General features: G+C 38.0%; 3 protein-coding genes across 6 annotated transcripts in view; 1 reads left to right on the top strand and 2 right to left on the bottom strand.

Annotated features, from left to right (window-relative positions):
* ERP44 (endoplasmic reticulum protein 44) overlaps window positions 1–11,430 on the top strand; it is a 114,164-nt gene extending 102,734 nt beyond the window's left edge. Inside the window, exons 11-12 of the mRNA XM_002820045.6 lie at window positions 9,147–9,249; window positions 11,197–11,430. Coding sequence (XP_002820091.2) covers window positions 9,147–9,249; window positions 11,197–11,298 — 205 coding nt within the window. The 3' untranslated portion in view covers window positions 11,299–11,430. The remainder of the gene's footprint in view (window positions 1–9,146; window positions 9,250–11,196) is intronic.
* On the bottom strand, window positions 378–20,842 carry LOC100452984 (LINE-1 retrotransposable element ORF2 protein). Of its 2 annotated transcripts, XM_054520368.2 has the most exons (3): window positions 20,766–20,842; window positions 18,205–18,285; window positions 1,856–7,097 (listed from the first exon to the last, which is right to left on the bottom strand). In XM_054520368.2, the coding sequence occupies exon 3, from the start codon at window positions 3,376–3,378 to the stop codon at window positions 1,978–1,980; it is 1,401 nt and encodes a 466-aa protein (XP_054376343.2). In that variant the 5' UTR covers window positions 3,379–7,097; window positions 18,205–18,285; window positions 20,766–20,842; the 3' UTR covers window positions 1,856–1,977. The 2 variants fall into 2 exon arrangements, with proteins under 2 accessions (XP_063570089.1, XP_054376343.2); XM_063714019.1 differs by lacking the exon at window positions 20,766–20,842 and having other exon boundaries at window positions 378–7,097; window positions 18,205–19,279.
* The window catches only part of STX17 (syntaxin 17), a 69,816-nt gene continuing 61,338 nt past the window's right edge, over window positions 19,377–27,854 (bottom strand). For all 3 annotated transcript variants that reach the window (XM_024252010.3, XM_054520369.2, XM_063714020.1), the window contains exons 7-8: window positions 26,185–26,271; window positions 19,377–25,492 (exon numbers count right to left, since the gene is read on the bottom strand). In XM_024252010.3, the coding sequence (XP_024107778.1) occupies window positions 25,253–25,492; window positions 26,185–26,271 (327 nt within the window). In that variant the 3' untranslated portion in view covers window positions 19,377–25,252. The remainder of the gene's footprint in view (window positions 25,493–26,184; window positions 26,272–27,854) is intronic.

The raw sequence follows: 27,854 nt of genomic DNA, 5'->3' as shown, positions 1-27,854 counted from the left end.
GTGCCGCAGTAAACATATGTGTGCATGTGTCTTTATAGTAGCATGATTTATAATGCTTTGGGTATATACCCAGTAATGGGATGGCTGGGTCAAATGGTATTTCTAGTTCTAGATCCTTGAGGAATCACCACACTGTCTTCCACAATGGTTGAACTAGTTTACACTCCCACCAACAGTGTAAAAGTGTTCCTATTTCTCCACATCCTCTCCAGCACCTGTTGTTTCCTGACTTAATGATTGCCATTCTAACTGGTGTGAAATGCCATTTCATTGTGGTTTTGATTTGCATTTCTCTGATGGCCAGTGATGATGAGCATTTTTTCATGTGCCTGTTGGCTGCATAAATGTCTTCTTTTGAGACCTGTCTGTTCATATCCTTTGCCCGCTTTTTGGTGGGGTTTTTTCTTGTAAATTTGTTAAAGTTCTTTGTAGATTCTGGATATTACCCCTTTGTCAGATGGGTAGATTGCAAAAATTTTCTCCCATTCTGAAGGTTGCCTGTTCACTCTGATGGTAGTTTCTTTTGCTGTGCAGAGGCTCTTTAGTTTAATTAGATCCCATTTGTCAATTTTGTTGCCATTGCTTTTGGTGTTTGAGCCATAAAGTCCTTGCCCATGCCTATGTCCTGAATGGTATTGCCTAGGTTTTCTTCTGGGGTTTTTATGGTTTTAGGTCTAACATTTAAGTCTTTAATCCATCTTGAATTAATTTTTGTATATGGTGTAAGGAAGGGATCCAGTTTCAGCTTTCTATATATGGCTAGCCAGTTTTCCCAGCACCATTTATTAAATAGGGAATCCTTTCCCCATTTCTTGTTTTTGTCAGGTTTGTCAAAGATCAGATGGTTGTAGATGTATGGTGTTATTTCTGAGGCCTCTGTTCTGTTCCATTGGTCTATCTCTCTGTTTTGGTACCAGTACCATGCTGTTTTGGTTACTGTAGCCTTGTAGTATAGTTTGAAGTCAGGTAGCATGATGCCTCCAGCTTTCTTCCTTTTGCTTAGGATTGTGTTGGCAATGCGGGCTCTTTTTTGGTTCCATATGAACTTTAAAGTAATTTTTCCAATTCTGTGAAGAAAGTCACTGGTAGCTTGATGGGGATGGCATTGAATCTATAAATTACCTTGGGCAGTATGGCCATTTTCATGATATTGATTCTTCCTATCCATGAGCATGGAATGTTCTTCCATTTGTTTGTGTCCTCTTTTAGTTCGTCGAGCAGTGGTTTGTAGTTCTCCTTGAAGAGGTCCTTCACATCCCTTGTAAGTTGGATTCCTAGGTATTTTATTCTCTTTGTAGCAGTTGTGAATGGGAGTTCACTCATGATTTGGCTGTCTGTCTGTTACTGATATATAAGAATGCTTGTGATTTTTGCACATTGATTTTGTATCCTAAGACTTTGCTGAAGTTGCTTATCAGCTTAAGGAGATTTTGGACTGAGACGATGGGGTTTTCTAAATATGTAATCATGTCATCTGTAAACAGGGACAGTTTGACTTCCTCTTTTCCTAATTGAATACCCTTTATTTCTTTCTCCTGCCTGATTGCCCTGGCCAGAACTTCCAACACTATGTTGAATAGGAGTGGTAAAGAGGGCATCCCTGTCTTGTGCCAGTTGTCAAAGGGAATGCTTCCAGTTTTTGCCCATTCAATATGATACTGGCTGTGGGTTTGTCATAAATAGCTCTTATTATTTTGAGATACGTTCAATCAATACCTAGTTTATTGAGAGTTTGTAGCATGAAGGGTTGTTGAATTTTGTCAAAGGCCTTTTCTGCATCTATTGAGATGATCATGTGGTTTTTGTCATTGGTTCTGTTTATGTGATGGATTACGTTTATTGATTTGCGTATGTTGAACCAGCCTTGCATCCCGGGGATGAAGCCAACTTGATCTTGGTGGATAAGCTTTTTGATGTGCTGCTGGATTTGGTTTGCCAGTGTTTTATTGAGGATTTTTGCATCCATGTTCATCAGGGTTATTGGTCTGAATTCTCTTTTTTTGTTGTGTCTCTGCCAGGCTTTGGTATCAGGATGATGCTGGCCTCATAAAATGAGTTAGGGAGGATTCCTTCTTTTTCTATTGATTGGAATAGTTTCACAAGGAATGGTACCAGCTCCTCTTTGTACCTCTGGTAGAATTCAGCTGTGAATCCGTCTGATCCTGGACTTTTTTTGGTTGGTAGCCTGTTAATTATTGCCTCAATTTCAGAGCCTGTTATTGGTCTATTCAGGGATTCAATGTCTTCCTGGTTTAGCCTTGGGAGGGTGTATGTGTCCAGGAATTTATCCATTTCTAGATTTTCTAGCTTATTTGCGTAGAGGTGTTTATAGTATTCTCTGATGGTAGTTTGTATTTCTGTGGGATCGGTGGTGATATCCCCTTTATCGTTTTTTATTGCATCTATTTGATTCTTCTCTCTTTTCTTCTTTATTAGTCTTGCTGGTGGTCTATCAATTTTGTTGATCTTTTCAAAAATCCAGCTCCTGGATTCACTGATTTTTTGAAGGGGTTTTTGTGTCTCTGTCTCTTTCAGTTCTGCTCTGATCTTAGTTATTTCTTGCCTTCTGCTAGCTTTTGAATTAGTTTGCCCTTGCTTCTCTAGTTCTTTTAATTGTGATGGTAGGGTATCAATTTTAGATCTTTCCTGCTTTCTCTTGTGGGCATTTAGTGCTATAAATTTCCCTCTACAGACTGCTTTAACTGTTTCCCAGAGATTCTGGTACGCTGTGCCTTTGTTCTCATTGGTTTCAAAGAACATCTTTATTTCTGCCTTCATTTTGTGATCTACCCAGTAGTCATTCAGGAGCAGGTTGTTCAGTTTCCATGTAGTTGTGTGGTTTTGAGTGAATTTCTTAATCCTGAGTTCTAATTTAATTGCACTGTGGTCTGAGAGACAGTTTGCTGTGATTTCTGTTCTTTTATGTTTGCTGAGGAGTGCTTTACTTCCAACTATGTGGTCAGTTTGGGAATAAACGCAATGTGGTGCTGAGAAGAATGTATATTCTGTTGATTTGGGGTGGAGAGTTCTGTAGATGTCTATTAGGTCAGCTTGGTGTGGAGCTGAGTTCAAGTCCTGGATATCTGTGTTAACCTTGTATCTCATTGATCTGTCTAATATTGACAGTGGGTTGTTAAAGCCTCCCATTATTATTGTGTGGGAATCTAAGTCTCTTTGTAGGTCTCTAAGGACTTGCTTTATGAATCTGGGTGCTCCCGTATTGGGTGCATATATATTTAGGATAGTTAGCTCTTCTTGTTGATTTGATCCCTTTACCATTATGTAATGGCCTTCTTTGTCTCTTTTGATCTTTGTTGGTTTAAAGTCTGTTTTATCAGAGATTAGGATTGCAACCCGTTTTTTTTTTTTGCTTTCCATTTTCTTGGTAGATCTTCCTCCATCCCTTTATTTTGAGCCTATGTGTGTCTCTGCACATGAGATGGGTCTCCTGAATACAGCACACTGATGGGTCTTGACTCTTTATCCAATTTGCCAGTCTGTATCTTTTAATTGGGGCATTTAGTCCATTTACATTTAAGGTTAATATTGTTATGTGTCGATCTGATCCTGTCATTATGATGTTAGCTGGTTATTTTGCTCGTTAGTTGATGCAGTTTCTTCCTAGCATCGATGGTCTTTACACTTTGGCATGTTTTTGCAGTGGCTGGTACTGGTTGTTCCTTTCCATGTTTAGTACTTCCTTCAGGAGCTCTTGTAAGGCAGGCCTGGTGGTGACAAAATCTCTCAGCATTTGCTTGTCTGTAAAGGATTTTATTTCTCCTTCACTTTTGAAGCTTAGTTTGGCTGGATATGAAATTCTGTGTTGAAAATTGTTTTCTTTGAGAATGTTGAATATTGGCCCCTACTCTCTTCTGGCTTGCAGAGTTTCTGCCGAGAGATCTGCTGTTAGTCTGATGGGCTTCCCTTTGAGGGTAACCCGACCTTTCTCTCTGGCTGCCCTTAACATTTTTTCCTTCAACCTTGGTGAATCTGACAATTATGTGTCTTGGGGTTGCTCTTCTCGAGGAGTATCTTTGTGGTGTTCTCTGTATTTCCTGAATTTGAATGTTGGCCTGCCTTGCTAGGTTGGGGAAGTTCTCCTGGATAATATCCTGAAGAGTGTTTTCCAGCCTGGTTCCATTCTCCCCGTCACTTTCAGGTACAGCAGTCAAATGTAGATTTGGTCTCTTCACGTAGTGCCATATTTCTTGGAGGCTTTGTTTGTCTCTTTTTACTCTTTTTTCTCTAACCTTTTCACTTTATTTCATTCATTTGATCTTCAATGACTGATACCCTTTCTTCCACTTGATCGAATCGGCTACTGAAGCTTGTGCGTGTGTCACATAGTTCTCGTGCCATGGTTTTCAGCTCCATCAGGTCATTTAAAGTCTTCTCTACACTGTTTATTCTAGTTAGCTATTCATCTTTTTTCAAGGTTTTTAGCTTCCTTATGATGGGTTCGAACATCCTCCTTTAACTTGGAGAAGTTTTTTATTATCGACCTTCTGAAGCCTACTTCTGTCAACTTTCCTGCTTTGTTCCATTGCTGGTGAGGAGCTGCGATCCTTTGGAGGAAAAGAGGTGCTTTGGTTTTTAGAATTTTCAGCTTTTCTGCCCTGGTTTCTCCCCATCTTTGTGGTTATATCTACCTTTGGTCTTTGATGATGTTGACCTACAGATGGGGATTTTGTGTGAATGCCTTTTTGTTGATGTTGGTGCTATTCCTTTCTGTTTGTTAGTTTTCCTTCTAACAGTCAGGTCCCTCAGCTGCAAGTCTGTTGGAGTTTGCTGGAGGGCCACTCCAAACCCTGTTTGCCTGGGTATCACAACAGCAAATATTGCAGAAGAGCAAATATTGCTGCCTGATCCTTTCTCTGGAAGCTTCGTCTCAAAGGGGCACCCAGCTGTATAAGGTGTCAATCGCCTCCTACTGGGAGGTGCCTCCCAGTTAGGCTACACGGGGGTTAGGGACCCAGTTGAGGAGGCAGTCTGCCCGTTCTCAGAGCTCAAACACCATGCTGGGAGAACCACTGCTCTCTTCAAAGCTGTCAGACAGGGACGTTTAAGTCTGCAGAAGTTTCTGCTGCCTTTTGGTCAGCTATGCCCTGCCCCCAGAGGTGGAGTCTACAGAGGCAAGCAGGCCTTGTTGAGCTGTGGTGGGCTCCACCCAGTTCGAGATTCCTGGCTGCTTTGTTTACCTAGTAAAGCCTCAGCAATGGCAGGCGCACCTCCTCCAGCCAGGCTGCCACCTCGCATTTCCATCTCGGACTGCTGCTCTAGCTAGCAGTGAGCAAGGCTCTGTGGGAGTGGGAGCCGCTGATCCAGGTGTGGGATATAATCTCCTGGTGTGCTGTTTGCTAAGATCCTTGGAAAAGCGCAGTATTTGGGTGGGAATGTCACGTTTTTCTGATACAGTCTGTCACGGCTTCCCTTGGCTAGGAAAGGTAAATCCCCCAATCCCTTGCGCTTCCTGGGTGAGGCGATGCCCCACCCTGCTTCGGCTTGCCCTCCATGGGCTGCATCCACTGTCCAACCAGTCCCAGTGAGATGAACCAGGAACCTCAGTTTGAAATGCAGAAATCACCCGTCTTCTGCGTTGATCACACTGGGAGCTGCAGATTGGAGCTGTTCCTATTCGGCCATCTTGGAAGGGTAATCCCAGTAATAGATTTTTTTAAAGGTGCTAAGGCAATTCAGTGGAGAAAGGATAGTCTTTTCAACAGATGGTGCTAGACCAACTGAATGTCCTCATACCAAAAAAGAATCTCCTTCTATGAAAAATTAACTTAGAATTTATCATGTACCTATATGTAAGATAAAACTAGAAAACTCTTAGAAACAAACATAGGAGAAACTCTTTATGACCTGGGGTTTCACGGAGTCCTTAGAGTATCAAAAGCACTATCCATAAAAGGAAATCATTTATAAATTGGTCTTCATCAAATTAAAAACATTTGTTCTGTGAAAGATACTGATAGAATGTAAAGAAGATATAGGGATGGCAGATAAACACATGTGAAAGGTGCTCAACATCATTAGTATATATTTTTTAGAATGCCTAAATTAAAATACTGATAATACAAGGTATTCATGAGGATGTGGAACAACTGAAAGTTTCATACGTTGCTGGTGGATTACAACATGATACAGCCACTCTAGAAAACAGTTTGGCATTTTCTTTAAAAGTTAGACATATACCTACCATATAACCTGGCATTTGTTCTAGACAAAGTTCACAAAAACTTGTGCACAAATGTTTGTAGCAGTATTGTTCATAATCACCAAAATCTGGAAAGAACTTGAATGTCCTTGAATGGATGAATGGATAAACTAATTGTGTATCTACTCAATGGGATATACTATTCAGCAATGGATACAGGAACAGATCTTTTTATACATAAAAAAATGGCTGAATCTCAAATGCAATATGCCAAGTGGAAAAAAAAAGCCATTCTTATAATTACATGTTGTATGATTTTCTAGAAATGACATCATAGAAGGTCAACAGTTGCCAGGGGTTATGGGAAATGGGAGAGTCTGACTTAAAAAGGGTGTTGGAATTGTTCTGTACCTGGTTTGAGGAGCTGGTAGCAAAATGCTATGCACATGTTAAAACTCATAAAACTGAAGCCTAAAAAAGTGAATTCTGCTATATGTAAATTTTAAGAAATAATAAAAATACGTATTACGTTGTATTCATTTGTCAAAGTTTGTTCATACACTTAACATTTGTGCATTTCACTGTGTCAAAATTTTGTCTCACCTAAAAATAAAGAATTGTAAATAAACAAAAAAGTAACTGGAGGATGGGAAACACTTAGGTGTTCTAATTAGAACAATTTTGCCCTAAAGCGTGATATGTATAATTTTTTTTATTATGGCAAGGGCCCATTTATTTTCCTGTTTAGGAGATTACCACGTAGTCTGTTTTCTTGACAATTTAGTGTTGATTCACTGAATGTTACTTCTTAATAATGATGGATAGTTTCTGGCCACAAGCTAGATAAGAGCTCTTTTATAATCTGTTTTTCTGCTGCATCAGTTCAGATTCATCCTATCTCTCGTCTTCTCCTTTTGCACACAATTTTTTCTTTCATCTGTTGACAATGGAAAAAAATCAGCTTGGAAAAATGTGTTTTGAGTGTTTTCATGAATTTCTCACATTTAAGATTTAATCATAAATTATTTCTTGACTAGCAGAAGCAGTTCACACTGTATTAGTTGTGATAATCTTTGGACCTCATAAAACAAACTAGCAGAGGCTTTATCTTAAACATTATAGACCATTTGCAATGCTATGGATTGAATGGATATATTTTAGCACTTGCTGTGGGTGACAGTAGATGATGTCAGATTAAATTTAAATTGATCTCCTCTCAGTGTTTATCTCTGGTGAATGTGCAATTACTTCAGCACCAGAGAACCTTTCAGAGGCATTCTGTCAATACAGCTACCTGACAGTCATTTGTATTTGTAAACTGTGCATTTGGCACCTGCTGATCTCTGTTGCATTGGAGCTAGTGGGGAGCCAAAATGGGTATACAATGAAGTTATTGGTTGGTACATCTCAGTGGGAGTTATTGAAGGGAAGAAACAGCACTTCCGGGACCTCAGGAGAGGATAAAAAGAAAAAGAAACTGGTAATATTAACTACAAGCCAGCTATTGTTTGCTACCAAAAAAATAATGATTTTAAAAGTCAATCAATTCTACCCAAGGAATTAAAGTGTATATGGACCTGCATTTTAATTCTTGTAACAGAATGAAAAAGTGTTTCTATTTAAAATATATAATTAATTTTTTAAAGCACCAAGATCTCAGAAGGCAGACAATTCATATGAGCAGAGATGTAAATTCAGAGAAGCAATGAAAAAATGCTTAATTTGTGAAGAAATGTAAATTAAAATGCAGGTATCTTTTACTTATCAAGTTAGCAAAACCAATTTTAATTTAAAAAAAGACATGCTGGCAAGACTTTAAAGAACAAACAGGTAGACAGATAGTAAAAACCAACTGATGTTTTGTAGGTATAATTTGCTCACACTTGGTCAAAAGCTCTTATTTGTTAACCCAGTAATCCTACTTTATTGTATATAACTCAAGGAAATATTACAAAGAAGAAAGCCTGATACATAAATTTGCTTAGCTCAGTATGGTGTTGTCTGCTACAGTGCATTGTTTCTGTGCTGCAGATTTGCTCATACATGATTGGTAATTAAGAGAATAGTGTCCATAGAAAGTGAAGTTGTGTCAATTCATATATCATTATCCTCAGAATATCCTGAAGCCATCAGAATAAGCTTTTTCGTAAAGAGAATGCCACAGGGGGATATGAAGACCTCCAAAACAAAACAACTGAAAATCCTGGGGAAGTTCCCTTCTTAGTGTAAATAAAAGCTAGTTTAATGATCTTGAGAAGTGCTTTGCTTTTCACAATGTTAAGCTATCCAATGAAGTTGCATGTGTGGTTTGAAGACGTTATGAAGACATTTCCCTCTATGTTTAGGGAAAAAAACATGAAAATGCTATGCCCTGGTTCAGGTTAATTTGATGAAATTGGTTTTTACTGTCTAGTGAAAGCCCTTAAGGACCTGAACCTCAAAAGTGGGCTCACAAGCTTTATGTTAACGCTGCAGAGGATCACCTGGTTGACACTAGGTTTAAATGGTGGTGGACATTGGATGGTGCTAATATTTTTGTTATAGCTTCGTAGTAGTGCTTTGGTTACAAAGCTGCATAGTTTTCAGTGGTTAGCCCCTAACTATTTTTCCCTTGAGCCCTGTTATTTTTAGTGTGATGTTGCAGAACGAAGTTTTTTTTTAGTTACATATATGTAATTTAGGAAAATATATAAAGTGCCCATTAATAAAAAATGGTTAAGTAATTTGGGGTACAGCATCTTGATAGACTATAATGTGCCTTAATGATAAGCATGGAGAATTTTCTATGAAACAAGTACAGGAATTAGAATACAAAACTGAGTATCTGGATACTATGCTTACAACTGTGTAAAAATGTTTCACACATACCTGGCCTGCAATAGTTATGGTAGGATAGGTTAGCAAAAGTTTTTTTAATACTGTGAAGTTGGTAAAATAGAGATAAGTCCAATTTAACAGTTTATATTTTATTTGACTCTGGTTTTAGAATTCCTGGAAAACTCAAGCAATTCGTATTTGACTTACATTCTGGAAAACTGCACAGAGAATTCCATCATGGACCTGACCCAACTGATACAGCCCCAGGAGAGGTAGGACTCCTGTTTATTTTTCAATGGGAACTCTTTTTTCCCTTTTTCAGTTAGCCTCAAAGAGGGTCTGAAGTTCTTGCATCAGCTTGAGCTTCAGCTTCTGAATATTTGTGTAGAGAAATTCTGAGTAGAAATTATCCTTTTAAATTAATTTTTAAAGCTTTAGGTCTTCAGAAAAGTTGAAAGAATATTATAACATAGTTTCTTGATCGTATAAAAGTGTTCTGATGTGACCTCTGTGGAATATGGCTATAACAGTTAAATATAGTTGGCTTCAATTGGAAATAGGAAATAGGAATCTAAAGCAGATAAATCAGTGAAGAAATCAGTGGATTCCAATAACTGTCCAAGCCTTCCTCTGTGGCTGGAAGATTGACCACACTATAAAGAAAGTAATGATTTGTTATTCTTGCTAAATCATTCTAAGAGCCTTCACAAATACACTATTCATAATGCTCAAAACCTTACGGTTTAATGCAGCTTTCCCATTTGTGATTTAGAATACTTGACAACTGTTTTATCAAAATTTTATGTTCTTTTATGTGTTTTCTTTTACCTGAGAATTTTACTGTTTCCACCTTGTAACTTCTGTTACAAGTAATTTCTATGTTCCTATTCTACTAAACAGCCCTAAGTTTGCATTTTGATAGATTATGATTTCTATCATGCCTATTACCATGATACCGAGAGGGAAGATGATATGTACCAAAACCCTCTATTTCATATGCTCAGAACTTAAATCCATTATTTTGCCTATAAAACCTTTAAAGGAAAATAAAAACTGAGTTTTTCTTTACCTTATTTAAGAGTCAGATTAGGTTCAGAGGCAAGAGTTCCCTATAGGAATCCAACAACATGCTTTTTCCTTTAAAAAATTAGGTCAGATTTTTGATAATTAACAACTGTAGGAGACAAACTTGTTGGCTATAACCCAAAGGTGATTATTTTCCTCAGAAAAGAAGGCCTACATAGTATTTTATCAGATTAGGAAAAGATTTCATTTACCGTTATTGTATTATCCTGATTTGTTTCAATTTCCTCATTAGACAGTGAACTTATATTTGTTCATCTTTGTGTACTAACAGAGGGCACCAAATAAATGTTTGTTTTATAGTAATATAATTAATTTCAGCTTAATCCAAACATATATCTCACTGAAAAAATTAAAAATGTATTGGGAAAGAGGAACATGATAAAGTCAAATGATAAGTTTGTAGACACATTGCTTCCTGTTAGAATTAATGTGCCATTACATATAGTATGTAATATATGCACTGTGTGCCTATGTCAACTATAGGGGATATTAAAATGAGGAGAACAATCAGGCCTGCTCTTGAGGTCACAATTTGGAAATAGAGGATAGACTGCACTACCTTTTCTTTAAAATTCTTGGAAGTAGCTCTTGTTTCACTATGTATTTTTGTCTGCTCTTGGTACACAAGTAAAATACTACAGAAATTAATTTCTTTTAGCATTGAAGTGTTTTCTTTCCTCTTTATTTCAACTAAGTTGTAATAATTTCTGGTATCCTGGTAATTGATAACTAAGATAATATCTACAGAGTGGATGCCGTTAATTCTCTTAGCAGTCGTGCGCAGAAGGGAAGGGTTTGGGCCAACCTAGGGTTGTGCTGTCTCTGTAGACTAGTCTAGGAAAGCACCCAGGTATCAGGTATTTTGGTCCCTTCCACCACACCTCAGCAAATGTAAAACAAGCCCACAGTTAATGGCCCTGTGGCAACCCTGCCCTGGAGAATCTCAGTAAGAGCATTTGAAATGAGGAAAGCAAGATTTCACATTTAAATATCTTGCTTTGGCACACAGTTGCTTTTATTGATTAATAAGCAAATAATTATAGGGGAACTACCATTCATCAAATACTCTTATTAAAATATTATAGCACCATAAACTATATTGGTATAAAAATGTTTTATTCTTTCTTTTGTAGCAAGCCCAAGATGTAGCAAGCAGTCCACCTGAGAGCTCCTTCCAGAAACTAGCACCCAGTGAATATAGGTATACTCTATTGAGGGATCGAGATGAGCTTTAAAAACTTGAAAAACAGTTTGTAAGCCTTTCAACAGCAGCATCAACCTACGTGGTGGAAATAGTAAACCTATATTTTCATAATTCTATGTGTATTTTTATTTTGAATAAACTGAAAGAAATTTTGGGTTTTTAATTTTTTTCTCCCCGACTCAAAATGCATTGTCATTTAATATAGTAGCCTCTTAAAAAAAAAAAAAAAAAAAAAACCTGCTAGGATTTAAAAATAAAAATCAGAGGCCTATCTCCACTTTAAATCTGTCCTGTAAAAGTTTTATAAATCAAGTGAAAGGTGACATTGCCAGAAACTTACCATTAACTTGCACTACTAGGGTAGGGAGGACTTAGGGATGTTTCCTGTGTCGTATGTGCTTTTCTTTCTTTCATATGATCAATTCTGTTGGTATTTTCAGTATCTCATTTCTCAAAGCTAAAGAGATATACATTCTGGATACTTGGGAGGGGAATAAATTAAAATTTTCACACTGTGTACTGTGTTTTACTGATTGGTTGGATATTGCTTATGAAAATTCCATAGTGGTATTTTTTTGGATTCTTAATGTGTAACTTAAACATACTTTGAAGCGGAGGAGAGTCATAAGAGAGAACATTTGGCAGGAATTGTCCTTATGAACCAAGAAAAAGAAAATGAAAAGTATTATTAAGCTTCTGTGCTTGTCTAAAAATGTGGCATATGGATGGCATTTAAAACTTTGAATGAATTATACCTAAATCTGGGAAAGGGAGGTGACAGTGGAACAGGTTACCAATCAGAACTAGATGACTTTTAAGGCTCCTCCTATTATGAGACTTCAATTTCCAAAGAGAAGAACCAGCAGATAAATTGTATTTCAGTAATTTTAACCTCCTTCTGTCTTGTAGAGTCTTGTTATAGTTGTATAAATCAAAAACACAGAATAAGGAACATATTTAACTTTTTTTTCCATTATAAAATGGTTAGAGGACCCTACCCCCTCTAGATTCCCTGATTTCCCAGGCCTGCAGCATACAGTAAGATGGGTCCCTGTGCCAGGCCTCAATACTGCCAGGGAATAAAACCAGAGGGAGAGGACCCTCAGTGTCATATCAGGAAGCCCAATGCCAGAGGACAGACAGGCTCAAAACTGGCTTTTCCTCTGGGCCTGGGTTGGTGCTATAGGCCAAGGGTCATTTTATACTTGGGTATAAATCAATCCCAGTTTGGGAAAAGATTATTTTTAAGCTTAAAAGGCTGACATGTGCCATTATATGTAGTATGTAATATATGTAACATCTTCCAACTCTTTTAAAATAAAATTAATATTTATAATGGATATTTAATGATTGTTATTTTTAAAAACCAGCTTATAATTCCTAATTATGCATGATTTATCCATAGTTTCCATAGTTTTATTCAAAATAATAAATGTTAATAAGGTGATAAGGGGTATATTTAATGTATTGTACCAGATTGTGAATAAGAAAGTAGGATGGAGCTTTCTAGAGGTTGGGCCTTAGTTCTGTTATCCTCATTGCTTTTAACCAATAAGTTAAATGAAGTTAGAGTTATGGTCTTCAGGTTAGATGATGGACCAGATCTGTGAGGGTCAGCATGGAAATTCACAAACATTCAACAAGATAGCACACAGGACCAAAAGCAGCACATGCAATCAACTGGAATAATATAGTAATCCTGTAATTGGATTTGAAAAAATAATAAAAGATACAATTCAAGGGTTAGGTTGCAGAGAGCTGGCTTGAGAGTAGTTATTATGAAAAAGGCCTCAAGGCGTACGTGTTCAGTATGTTCTCAGATGATAAAGTGGCTGTTAAAAAGGGAGCTGATTTGAAGTATTACTTAGCATTCATGCATATTGGGCTTAGGCTCTAGCCCTGCCACTATCATTGTCTTCTCTGGACTGTGAAGTCACTGAGGACAAGGAAACTAAATTTAATGTCTATATCACTAGTGCCTAGAATTTCTGGACACTTAGTAGTCACCATCAGGTGTTTATTTAATGAATGAGAAGCAAAGTGACCTTGGTTACTTTTTTACCCTGAGGGGCTCAGCACTCATTAGGACTTGGTGCCTAATTTTATAAAAAGTCACTAAGCTCAAGTGCACTCCATGAAAGGACAGCTTGGATAAAAAGGTTTTTAAAACATGGATGTTAAGGCTGTTTTGCTTGGAGAAGACTTGGGACTGAGACAGTCTTTAGATATTTGAAGGGCTGGCATTGTCTATCTGGATCCCAGGGCTTGAACTAGGATTTAAGGAAGTCACAGGGAAGCAGATTTCAGTCTGACATTTATTCAGTGCAAGTTTTTTGGTGCTGTAGTATATGATGAAAGATGTAAAGCTGAATAAAGCATTATTTCTGCCCTAGAGTTGTTTACAGTCTAGTCAGGCAGATGGATATGTAAACAATGACTGTAATGTGTTATAGATGTAAAGACAGAAGAAAATAAAGATTAAAGAGGGCATAAAGGAGCACTCAATTGCAGAGATTTGAGGACGTTTTTATTTTGAGCTTTTAAAAGATGAATAGGTGTTCTCAGGAGGTAGGGATCTGGCTGAGGGAATAATCTGAGCAAAGGTATGAAACAGCCTAATGCATTAGAGAAAAAAGTTCTTTAGTAAAGCATTTGGGGTTGGGGAAGGTAGAAAAAGAAATGGGAGCTGGTCACACAGGGCCTTGTGTGCCAGACTAAGGGGTTTGTAGTATATATTGTAGGCAGAAGAGATCCATCAACAGATTGCAAGCAGGGAAGTATGTTCACTTTAAAGTTTGAGAAAGAATACTGTGGAAGCAAGTCTCAAATTTAGACTTGTTCCCCTCTGAACCGTGAATCAGACCATTTCAGGTTGAAGTCTTCCCCGGTTTATCTGATCTACTCAGGGCCCCAGGCTTCTCAGCTGGGAAGAGAGGATGCAAAACCAGACTGAAGAACACGGTTGAGTCCCCAAAACCAAAAGGAGGCCTTTCTGCTTCTTAGCCAGCTACCTCTTCCAGTTTTTCAAATTGTGAGGGGGACTATAAAAGGATGAAAACTTTTAGATGACATTCTACAAATTATTTTTTTTCTTTAAGTTAAAAGAACCTAGCCAATAAGATAGAGAATGGGCATCTAAAGCATCTCAGAGCTCTCTGATGAAGCCAGGTTGTCAAAGATCATTTGCAAAAGAAGGGAAAACTGGCATGACAAAAGCTACAGAGAGGAGAGTGAAATATAGAAGTGTTTGGAATGTTCAAGCTCACAATAAGCTTAAATTTATAGAAAATGCTAAGGTTGTCAAGAAGACTTTTTTTTTTTCTTTTTTAAACCTGAGGGCAGAAAGGAATGGATAAAGTAGTGTAATGGATCGACAATCAGGAAGAACAGAATAACTCAGTTTTTTTTCTCCTACAAGGAGATATGGCTGGACCAAAATAAAATGACATGAAATTGCAAAAATGAAAAGTAAAAAAAAAAAATTATTGTCACCTTAAATGATTTCAAGGTTGTTAGACCCACACTTCTGTATCCTAGAGAGCTGCTGGAGGTTGCAAATGCTTTCTATTAACAACTATTGGGAATTTTTGAGAAACCATGGAGAATATAAGGTGACAGAAGACTGGAAATGAGCAAACGTACTGCAGTTTTCAAATAATTAGCTAATAGCTTTAGCTATTTTTCTAAAATAAAACCTCATGAACCAAACAAATGTTAGTACTCTGTATTTGGGGGAAAGATTTAAATAGGTGTAAAGAACAAAACAGTTACCTGTTTTTAAACCCATTATTTAAAGACCCTGAAGACAGTAAGTTGTTTCAGGACTCAAGTTTTATGCTGATAATAACTTTATGTTCATTAAACCAGGCTGGATAGGACCTCTGCTTAGCAACTGTTTTTTAGCTGTGTTTGAATTTTTGTATGTATTTCCAAGTAATAAAATTATATTTATAAAATATTTCTATATTTGAGACTTTTTACTAATTCACTTTGTTATAAATAACATCATATTGTAAACCCTTTACTCAGAATCTAGATGACCACAGTTGCTAGCTTTTTCAGATTTAAAGTTGTTTCCCAGGTAATTTAATTGTACCGAATCAGAATGGGAAGCTATATGAATCCATGTGATCACTCAAACCCAACCTTTCATTGAAGCAAGCATCCAAGTTCCCTCTTGAAGAACACACTGGGGAAAGGCTGGCCTGCCCTTAAACAATAGGTTTTGGAGTCACCAGAAGAGGACCAGTGCAGCTTACAAATTGCTTCTCTAAAATACCCCTTCCCCCAACCCTGCTTAGTAAATTCCTCCTATTCATCCTTAGTGCCTAGTAACACTTGTCACTCCCTGTGATCTCACAGTCCTTTATGGATTTTAGAGTACCCAGTCTAATTCAGAGTTAGAAGTACACGTATCTCTCTTCCTTATCACTGTGTGAATGCCCTGAAAGCACGAACTCCTCTGTCTTTGTAATCCCAGCACTTGGTGACACTGAAGGTACTCAGGAAATCTCTGATGGAAAAAAAAAAAGCCAAATTAAATAATAAGTATGTGAGCAAATGAATAAAGAACAAGAAAGCATCGCCATAAGTGGAATGAGCTCTACTGGTTAATCTGCAAATCTCAATTATCTGATGATTCTGTCCATCACAAATCGTGTTTAGGTGAATCTAGTCACCTTTAATCCTGTATCCGAATCCACCTTTGGGGTCCTAAGAGTTTTTGTCTAGAATAGATTAAAATCTTACAGTGCACACCAACCCAGAGATACATAACTATCAGAATGACACTTGAATATCCTCTTGGGTAATGCAGAGTCCTGCAGAGGTGCTGGAAAATTTCTGAACTCCACATTTGCTGTGAGGTAAACCTGACTCCTAGCTTGGCCTCACGGAGCAACAGACTTGACAAAATATCCCTGTTGTGGTTTTCAAAACACCATTCATCTGCCACTCAGCAAGCATTATCTACTGTTTCCAGGCTACAGATCTAACAGTAAGGAGACTGAACCTACCATCAAGGAGCTGAAAGTTGAGTGAAGGAGCAAAACAGATGTGTAAATAATGGAATGTTGTGGGTGCTAGGATGTGAGTTAGTCGCAGAGAACATGGAGGTGTGTACAGCCTTGGGAACTGGGAGCCTTCCTAGAGGAAGTGCTTTCTTGCTCAAAATAGAAAGAGCTATACTTCCCTAAGCACATGAGGCTCTTCTCCAGGAGAATTGTTATTAATAAAGACTGTCATTATTCTATTCTTACTGTAATAAAAGTATTGTTAGGTACTGTAATAAAAGTATTGTTAGGTATTGCTGACCTGTTTTTTTTCTCACAGTTCTAGTCCTCTCAGGTAATAACAACATGTCCCATGTGTTTTACTTATTGCCATGGCTACCAGGGAGGAAACCACATGCCTACTGTCCTGGTGCCCTGTATAAACTTGCCTACATAGGACTAGATCAATATTAGAATCCTGATGCCTTGTTTTCTTGCCCTACCTACTGCCTAGGAAGGGGAATAGAACATGGCATTCCTGGCTATGCACATAGCAAGGATTACAGAACAGGTCATCAATTCTGAGTGATCAATTCTGACTTCCGAATGAGCACAGCTTTCTGATTTAAAACACTAAGTGTCCATTTCAGAAATTTTCCAGGATTCAAAGGTAAATTTCCTGGTCTGTGGCTTCTGGAATCCTGCTTTTACCCCTTAAATTTAGCCTTTTGCCCAAGCTCAGTGTTCTGGAACATTTTCTATTTTCTTATTTTTCACAATTACTGGTAGTAATTTAACTTGCATGTATACGTTCCCATTAACGTTGGGATTTTGTTTTTTATCTGAGCCTAGAAATGATCAATTCTTTTAAAATATAGATGCTTTTTTTTTGATAATGCCGCACTTATTTTCATTGCCCTTATTACTAAGGTGACCATGTAATTGTTTTCATCCAAACCAGGACACTGAGATGAAAAGGGAGCATTAGTAATAATTTCACCAGGACAACAGATGTAAAACACTTTGTCCCAGACAAACTGGGATGTATGATCACACTGCTCCTAACCAGATCTTACATATTTTCATGTTTGGATATCATTCTTAATAAAGATGAAAAAGATGCACTTTCTACCAGGCATCTGTCATCTTTGAACCGTCTTCTTAATAAAGCCTTTTGAAAAAATCATTTTAAGGATTCTAGTGTATTTTTCAAGTCTCCACTCATTTTAGGTGTCTCCCTAACACTATTCTTGTAGGTATATGATACCTTTTTTAAATTAATGTGCATTTCCTTTAAACTTTGGGGAAAAATAGTAACAATTCTAACAGTAACAGCAACTAACATTTGCACAGTTAGTAGGAGCCAGGCACTATTCTAGGCACTGAACATGAATTTAGTCTTTTAACCCTCATAACCACCCTGTGAGATAGCAAGGTGTCAAGGTAGGAAGGAGGAAGAGTTAAGGATGTCCTGAATTGTTGACCCCCAGTGTACCCTGATAAGTGGCAGCAACCTGTTATGAACATTAAAACCTATAGAGGAAAGAAAGGGAACTATGGAGGACTATTAATGCCACTTGATTCCTTTTCATTCCTGTAAGCTAATTGAGTGTCTGTTTGTTGGAATAAGTATATGAACCTTAACATTCAAGACCCGGGTTCAAATCCTGTCAGATGCTTACCTCTTCAGCCCCACCCTTGCCCAATGCCAATACCTGCTTGCTTGACACGGCCATTAAATTCCCGCTGCTGCATCCTGTTTCAATACTAGTCTGTCAGACTATCAATACTTCTTGGATTCCTGCTATTCTGACCTAGCAATCCTAAGGTAGGACAGAAGATAAGTCAGTCCAAATTTTCCCACAGCATTTCCTCAGTGATTCAGGTCCGATATCCTCTCTCTTCCAAGTCATGACTTTTAATTGGAAAAAGAGAAATATCTTCACCTGCAAATTCTGAAAATTTAAATTCATGATTTCCAAGTCCTGGAGGAGTTGTCTGGATTTCTTCTCTTGCATCATTCATTCCTGTTAATATACAAAAGTGGGTACTAAGTAAGGATTTGATATGTCTTAGAAAGCTATTTCATATTTCAATACATGTCCCCAAAAGAGAGCAGAACTCACATGCTATTACCTCATCACTCATCATCTAACAATCACTAACAGGAATGTAGTTCTTTTTTCCTTCTCATCACTGTATTTTATTGCAAGAAGTACTCAAAGAAGATGATGTGATCCCTGTCCTAAAAGCAGATTACAGTCTAGTTGGGGAGATCACCCCACCACCAGTGAAAGAATTTTACCCCTCTGAAGTTCAAGAACATTGCAGAATTAACCATAAGTGAAAACTGGAGCCATGAATTACAGTGGTCAAGAAATATTCATGTAGAGATGGAAAACGATTGTGAAGGACTTGGACACTAATAAGTAAATTTCATGACTGTTTTCTCAGTGGGTTTTCAATAAATATGGAATGACTATTAGGAACAAAGAGGGCATTCAGTGTTAAGCAGATGATCTCTTAAGCAGAGAGGGAAGAAAGCACAACCTGTGGGAAAGGAAGGCAAATATGCCAAATATACCAAGAACTCCACCCAATGTGAGGTTTAATACTAACTTCCCTGGCAAGAAGGCAAAACGAGGAACTCAGAGGAGTAATAGTCTTATGTGACACAAAGCAATACATCAATTCCTATAAACAAAGAAGTATTAAATTTTAAATAGATCACATCCTAGTCTGTATTTCCATCCAACCATCTTCATCACTCAGGTGCGTTTAATTTCTTAGTTTTCTGTGAGCCCACCATGTTGTGTTTTGAGCCCTTTGTCCATAACTCCATCTTCAATCAGGCATATTCTTCTTTAGGTACTGCTCAAATACCACATGTTCCACAAAGCCTGCCCCTTCTTTTCCAAGCAGAATTTGGTCCCTCCACTCTGTGTGCCCTCGTATTACTTTGTTCATTCCTCTCTTAGGGCAGTTACCAGGTTTTACTGTGATTTACTTGCTTTAGGTATCTGAATTCATTAGCCTGACTGGTTTACAGGGGTAGATTCTATAGGTCTAGTATTTTTCTATGTATGGCCCCAGCACTCAACACACAACAGGCCTTCAGTTAAATGTTGGTTAAATAAGTAAATTTATTGCATGTTTCCTTATTCAAGCACCACTCAACAATGTAATAAATGACAAATGAATTCAGTAAGCTTTACAGAATTTGCAGAAATTCTTGCCATTGGGCCTTTTCTCGTGCTGACCCTTGCTAACACCAAGTGTTTAACAATAAAATGGAAAACATCTTTAGGGGGTTTAGTTAACGAAACCCAAGTAAGTATCTTTTTAGTGATTAACCTTAATACAAGAAAATCTCAACTACTTGTGAAGTGTATAGAAAACACATACCATTGAAAGTCTTTCTCAAATATTAAGTTTTTCACAGGAGCTGGACAATGGTCCATTCAAGGCTGGAGGATTTATGCTCCTGAAGAATACTTGTGCTGTGGCTATCAAATGCACAGGTGACAACACTGACATTGTTTTGAAGGTTAAGAAATTGAATGCAATTTCTTCTGGTGGAAAAAAATATTTTCTTCAGGATACAAGTTTTAGGCTTGTCTAAGAGCTTAAATAAACCCCAGCTGACTATTATAAAGTAATATAGAAATTATTTTAGACCAGAAAAATGTAAACATGGTTTATTACCCATTTGAACCTTCACCAAAAACCTTAAAATCACTCTTGTGGATTTTTAGTGGCATTGTCAGATGGTGAGTAGTGAGTTTCAAGAGATAAAGCTGGGGCCAGAACATAGAAGGCTGTGAATGCCAATCTAAGGGATTCGAACTTTATTTCGTATTCAGTGGGAACCACTGAAAATCTTTCAGCAGAAAAATGAAAGATGGACATGGTTGTTAATTCTTGTGGCAGTGATAAGAGGAACTGAGCCACTTAAAGTTGGGGGAAGATAAGTGCAGGGTGTGAGGTAATAGTCTTTTACTAGAGTGATGGCCATGGATATATTTAGAAATGGATGCAACTAACATTTAAGGGAGAATTGACAGGACAAGGCTTGATATAAGGAATGGAGTCAAGTTGGTGACCACTAAGGTTGGAAGATTCATGGCTGGGATGGGAGAAGACAGCTGCCCCTAATTTAAAAAATCTTGCTACAAGAGACAAAGCCAGACTAGGACTCCGATCTCAGGATTCCCCATCCAATTATCTTTCCATTGTAGCTATTGCCTGATTTGGAATGTTAAAGCTAGTCTGAAAGACCATGAGCCTTAGCAGGTAACTTGATACGGCATAACACTCAGTTAAATTACCTTCAGGATTTTTTTTCTTAGACCCTGGATATAATCCTAGCTCTTGTGCTAACTAGTTTTGAGATCTAGAGCAAATTATTTGCCTTTGACACTTTTTATGTTTTTTTTTCAATTTAATATTGCACAGATGTGTTTCTTATCTCCCATTTCTATTTGAGAATAGCAATGTGGATACATACCATGTGGATCTTTTACATTGATGGTTTATAATACCTAAGAAATTTCTTTGTAAAAGGGCATCAAATTAATGCATGTAAATTGTGAGAACCACCTGTTAAAAACAATAAAGTATTAATTTAAAAACAAAAATACCCCTGAACTTTTAATATTAATTTACGCTAGAAGAGAAACTCCCCTACCTTTTATTAGGCCTCTGATTACTTAAGAACATTATCTAACATTCGTTAAGTACCTGTGAACCACAGCCACATTCTACTTTATAACAAAAAAAAAACACCTAATTTCCGAGGAGAACTTCCCCCCAGGCTTTTCCTCATCCTTCCTTGTAAGATTTCAAATGGCAGCAACGAAGGAAAAAGGGGACCCTGAGAAACACCTTTCATATTTAAGGTTAACACAAAGCATGGTTTGGTTTCTGCACTCTAATGGAAGACAAAGGTTCTATATTATCTAGTTATATTGCAGGTTTCCTCAACTTCTTGTGATTGATGTTACCAGTATTTGATTCTTACTCCTGTACAAAAATCTTAGAGCACTTAAGAGAGGGCAGGAAGGCAGGCAGCCCACAGAAGGAGGTTTCTGGACTCATGCAATTCTCCCTGTACAGCACTCAGTTTCAGCATAACCTCAAAATCCTCCAGGAACTCTGGTCAGTTCTACACAGCACCATCATATCCCCTTTTCTGGGATGATCTGCAAAATGTCTTTGGAGGCAATTCTGAAAGAACAGTTTCAAAATTGGTCTAAGTATTATTAATACTAGCATCACTACAGTAAGTACATGATTTCCCAAAGGTATCATTTTAAAGGATAATCATTTGATCTATGAATTATGATAAATATGTTTTTAAAAGCATTAAAGTTTATTTTTAAATTACACAAAAAGCACTGTTTAAACAATGGTTATAACCAGTGAACATTAAGAAAACTTGCAGGCAGGTGGATGGGACTGAAATACTCTTTCTTGATTTTATAGTTTAAGGGCCAAATTGAGCACTGTTTATGTCTGCATCAGCTACCATTAAAAACTCTGAAGCTGCTGGACACTCAGTAAGGAATCAGAAGTTTTTTAAAAAGATGCAAACGAACGGAATGTGTCATTTCAAAGCCTGTTTGGTAAAGCAGAATGGATGACCCACCTTTTTTTATATATATTTTTTGAGACAGGGTCTTGTTCTGTTACCAAGGCTGCTCCTGAGTTCAAGTGATCCTCCCACTTCAGCTACCCATGTAGCTGGGCCACAGGTGTGTGCTATGCCACACCCAGCTAATTCTTAATTTTTTTCATACAGAGTCTCACTATGTTGCCCAGGCTGGTCTCAAACTCCTGGGCTCAAGTGATCCTCTGGCCTCTGCCTCCCAAAGTGCTGGGATTGCAGGCACGAGCCCCTGCCCCCGACCCCCATCTCAATTTTGTATAGAGGCCGTATAGTCTGAGAGACATAAAACAGTTTTTGTAGCTCAACAGACCTAGTTAACATTCCTGGCTTCACCCCTTTATAGTTGAGTATACCTCTGCAAATTATTTTCTCTGAGGCCCAGTTTCCTTACTTGTAAAATGCCTGGTGAAGTGCCTAGCAAACAGAAGATATTCAAGAAATACCAGTTCTTCTGTGAGGGCGTTTTTTTCAAGCTAAGGGTTGCAACCCATTGGTAAATATCAATTTAGTGGGTTGCAATTGGCATATTTTAAAAACCGAAACAATAAAAAGCATCAGAATGGTAAGTATTGTTCATTAAGCATATTCTAAGGTTTGATATAAATGCGTTTTTTACTGTGGGTTACAGCCAAAAGGTTTGAAAGTCTCTGCTGTACAGAGAAATTCTCAGATTATGTTAAAAAAAAAAAAAAAAAGAAAGTCCTTAGGATTGCTGCCTTTATCCAAATGAGGGCCCACAAATTTTAAGACATTAATCAAACTGTTCCCACTTTCTAATTTGTTGCAGTAAAAATAAGACATGAATTGGAGAAAATATTTAATTTGATATGATAAAACATTAAATTCAATTTTAAGATTGGTTTCTGTGTCATACTGACTATGCTTATAAACACTTTATCATTTATAGTTGCTCAAAGTCTTCTAGCAATTTCTATGAAAAAGTTGGCTATTAGGTTCCATTATAGGGAAATGAGATACTTTTTAAAAGGACTATAACTTGCCTATGTGTGAAGACTGCTAGAGTAATATTCCAATCCTGATAAGCAGTAAAAGTCAAGGGCTTATATGAGTACATACAGTGGTATTCCACACTGGCTCAGTAAAAATGAGAGATACCAATACAAAGTGTGAGCTTCAAATATAGGCCTCCTTCAGGTCTTTATGTAAATCAGACTTACCTTACAATGAATTCCTAGTGCTGCCGCTAAGTTGGTGGGCTGAAAGGACAGCCAATTTGGGATGGAAGAGTGGGGTAATATGCAGTGATGAAGAACGGTAGAATACTGGGAGTTTCAGAATTAAATGACACAGCAGAATCTTGATGTAACTGTATCTTAGATTTGTAATTTCAGCTGACTATGCTGAACTGGTGATGTCAGAGTTACCCCTGGAACTGAGGTTTAGGAATCTTGCTTTAGTAAGTGCCTGGGTGAGTTCTGATCCTCATTCAGGTTTGACCACCCTGTGTTAAAGGGACAGAGCAAGGTCCAGAAACTAGAGAAGAGGTGTAATTCAAAAGTAATTATCCCAGCCTCACAGGTGTCCAATATCACAGGTGTCCAATACTGGATCAGAATCTGACACTTATTCAAAGTATTTCCTTCTTGGTATTATTAATATGTTAATGATATAAAGCAGCAGAGAGCAATACTTGATACTTTCTAGTTATTTAATGATACTAAGAAATGGTGCTGTTTCACTGGATTTCATTGATGAGATTCAAAAAGTATGAAAGAGAAAGTCTCTTTAGACAGGGATATGAAAGGTAGCCATCAATAAAAGTTACTAAAGGTAAACTCAGAAAGAAAGAAGTGATAAACCATCCAATCCCCTAATGAACCTTAGCTCCTGGCAGAGAGACAGCTCACACCTTCTGGGGTGCAGGTACCCATCCCTGTGCTCAGAAAAAAGCATAAGTAAGGCAAAAGGTGATTCCTCCTATTTTAAATGAGTTGGGGTAGAGAGGGGAGCTGCCTGTAATCTTAAATTCTTTTTTTCCAAATTTAAAGCCTTTCTGCAGTTTGAGACAGACATGCAGTTGGCCTGGACCATGCTTGCTGTGAATGTCAGGTGTTGAGATTAGCACCACACCCTTCCCTGGGTCTGAGTCTTGCGTGGGTCTTTGTCCATCATTGTCTAGAATGTGAGAAAGGTAAGCATGGGAACGCCATTTTGGGGAAGAAACACCAGCTATAGAAAGCAAAGGGATGCATAGGAGATAAAAAGTCTGGGGAAAAGGATGGTAGTAACAGAAGTGAGGTAGCAAGCGAGTTCTCAGCTCCCCCCAGAGACCAGCTGAAAAGAAGACAGGGTCAGATACCCCCTATCTGGCAGATATATCACCCCTCAGAACTGGAACATGCCCCAGGAAATGTTCTTGGTGGTTTTTTTCTCCTTGCTCATTTTAGCCCAAACTCTAACAATGTTGAAAATATCTGGAAATTTCTTTTTCTTTTTACCTAGAGGTTACAGGAAGGGATGAACAGAGATGACAGACAAGACAAAAAAGTTTATGAGAGAATTCCTCATTATACATGGGTAGAATTCACCCCAGAAACCAAAGAACTTTTCATAATTACAAGTGAGGGACGGCACAGGGCACAAGATCTTTGAGGTGTTAGGAGACAGGCTGACAGACCAAGCTTGGTGACTGGCTTAATAAGTCTCCTACCACTTGAAATTCTGTGTTATTTATTTAAAGAGAGGCAGAGGAAGAGTTCAGAAGCCAGAAGATTTTTGGAAGAGAAGTTGAGCCTCTTTCATTTCCTTACATCATTAATTTCCTTCACCAGAAAATATAGTTGGACCAAACTGCAATAGGGTTCGCCAATGGACTCCATTATGTAGTCCACCTGTGCTCCTCACTAGGCCCTGATTTCGCTATCTGATAACAAAGGCTTCTGAACTCTTATTCTTTTCCTTGCTAACAAACCTCAGTAATCTACACTTAGCCTTAAGGTCTCCAATTCAGGGTTATGGAAGAAACTAGTCTTCCATAACCCAACGTTTCTACACATCTCAAGTCCTTATCAGAGTCACAGGTTCAGTTTTCACATTTCCAGGGAGAAAATCTGCTCCTTGGCAGTCTTCAAACTTTACCTGACATACATTATACACCCTCCGCCCAGGGCCTCAATCTCTAACATCTCCATGAACATCCCAGCAAACAACAAAATATATCCATTCATCACACTTCAATCCCACTTGAACATCAGTAGCCACTATCTTGATATACTCGTGTTACAAAAGGTGACGGAGTGTCCAACAGCAGCAAAGGTCCTCATTAGGATAGACATGTTGGCACCAATAATACTGAAGTTTGGTTTTTAACTGCATTTCTTGTCAGTTTGGCTGGGAAGATCTGGACAGCTGGAAGTGAGCTTCTCCATCATTTTCTGTTTCTTTCTTTGTATCAGTTTTCCACCTGTGAAGCCCAACACCCCACCACCAAGTGCAGCTGCAATTCCTGCCACTTTGAAGCCTGCAAGGAGGCCAATAGGACCCCCTACCATTCCTCCGATGAGTGCACCTGCCACAGGCAGAGCTGCCAGCTTGTATTTTGCAGCCTGTTAAAAAAAAAAATTCAATTTAGAAATTGAGTTGAGAATATCTCCCTGTGGTGATGTGCGTTTTCCTCTCATTACTCCTGGCAATGCCTCTTTAACTCTTGGTACATAATTAACCTTAGAGACTGTACTTGTAGGGTGGAAAAGAAAGTATTCCACAGGTACTGCAATTGCTCCAGATCTCAGAACTTAGAGAGCTGAGCTACAAAGAGTGGACTGCTACAAATTGATTTTACTTGCAAAACAATCAATTCACTAACTATCTAGCTGGCTTATTTAAACTGTTTCGGCAGCCACAGATTTCCCCCAAAGCTTTTATGTTGCACAGAGATTATTCTGTGCTGTGTGCCTGGGGTTAAAAGCAACATCCTATGGAAAATAGATGGTCCCACTCCATGTGTGCTGTCACATACTTACACTTTTACCCTCTGCAAATATCCCCTGGTAACACCAAATGCCTTATAGCAGAGCTACAGTTTATTCTCTCTTTGAAGAAATTCCTCTCCTGATAGAATGAATCTTAGAGTAGAATATTACAACATTGATTTCTTGCACTACCTATGTGTCATTTCTTCCTTATTTCCTTAATTGCTGGTTCCCTCCACATTGAAGACAGCAGATCAATTGGGTTAATACTAGAGATTCCTGGGAGCCAGAGTACCATTGATTTGTCAGCAGGAGCAGAATCTTACCTTCCCCAAGTTTTTGGTTCCCTCTTCAACATTCACAGCAGCACTGTTGACATGGTCTGCAATGCTGTCAATCTTCTCCTGCTGAGACTAGATGCAAAGGAATTATGAGTGAGCAGTCCTGCTGGGGAGCAGCAGGGAGCCAACACACACTATTTTAATTCCTGTAATCAGGGCCCTGGGTACTGCAGCCTTGCCATCTTAATAGTGGTTCATTAATAGCATCTGATAAGCCATGTCGAAAGGCCAAATTAACTTTCATAAAAAAAGGGGGGGGTCTTAATTATTCGGTAATAAAAGGGTGGCAACTTTACAGCAAAAAGCATCTCACGCTAAAATTCACTCAAACATACAAACATATTATTCTCCAAATGAATCTACTTTCCAGAAAAAAAAAAAAAATCCAAATAAGCATTTACATGTCATGTTGGTTTTGATGGGAAAAAAAAAACAAAATCAAACCCCAAAACACCTCCCTAACTTACCTTCTTTGAGGATTCAGTTTAAATCAGGCACATTTACCTTAGGAGTAAAATGCCCTTGGTCCAATAAATACAAATTGTTATGTTTCAGGAACAAGACTACAATACGGTTTGATCTATTATGAGATCTTTCCATTTGTAATACGCAGTAGGCAACAGTGAATGAAATCATTGTTCTGTGCTTTACACCTGTATATCTTAATACATTTTAAAATCATGACAGTTTAAAATGTTTCAGATCAAATATATTAATAAAGCATTCTACATAAAATGGCAACACCTGTGCTGGCACAACAGCAACTGTGACTCATGGAATCTCTGGGTAGAAGGAATGTTGGGGTCATCAGGTCGATCTCCTCTCTGATGTGCAAAGCCCTACTATAACATTCTGACAAGTGGTTACTGAACCTCTGCTCAGATACCTCCAGTGACACGAACTCATTACTTGCTGTAGGAACACATTCCCATTTTTAATTCAACTTTATTTAGATAGAATTTACATATAACAAGTACTGCTTTTAATGGTACAGTATGATGAAATTTAGCAAATGTATAAACCAACTATCACAAATGTATAAACAACAAATGTATAAGCTAACATATAATCAACTATCGCAGTTTACAGACTATTTTGGTTTTGTTTTTTTAATGTGCAGAAAAAAGAGAATCTCTCTTTGATCCTAGATAGATGCCACCTACAATGAGGGTGAAATAATTCAACTTTAATCCTGAAGTGTTTGATTGCCCTTATATAATTGGCCTATTCATTTATATTGAGGCAGACACATATAACACTTTTCTAATTCCAACCATTATTTCATTTGAAAACATGAAGCCCAAACCACACAGCTATTTTTTTCCCATGTTTGTTTCCTCTTAGCATTACTGATATTCCTTCTCTTCTTATACACAAAATATGTCTATCTTCGCCATTGTGGTATCCCTTCATTCCAATATTCTCCATCACTATCTTGACATCTCTAACACGATCCCTAAGAAAGTCCCTTATCAGTTTTCCTTTGAATGTCTCTGTCAGAGACAAGTTTAACAATGGTTCTCAGTCTTCCACCTGGAGGCTTCTTAAAACACAGATTGCTGGGCCTAATCCCCGGAGTTTCTGATCCAGTAGGCCTGAGATGAAGCCTCAGCTAGTAAGCTCCCAGGTGATGCTGATGCTGCCAGTCCACAATT

The sequence above is a fragment of the Pongo abelii genome, chromosome 13, assembly GCF_028885655.2.
Source record: "Pongo abelii isolate AG06213 chromosome 13, NHGRI_mPonAbe1-v2.0_pri, whole genome shotgun sequence".
NCBI lineage: Eukaryota > Metazoa > Chordata > Mammalia > Primates > Hominidae > Pongo > Pongo abelii.
This window is presented reverse-complemented; position numbering and strand designations above follow the sequence as displayed.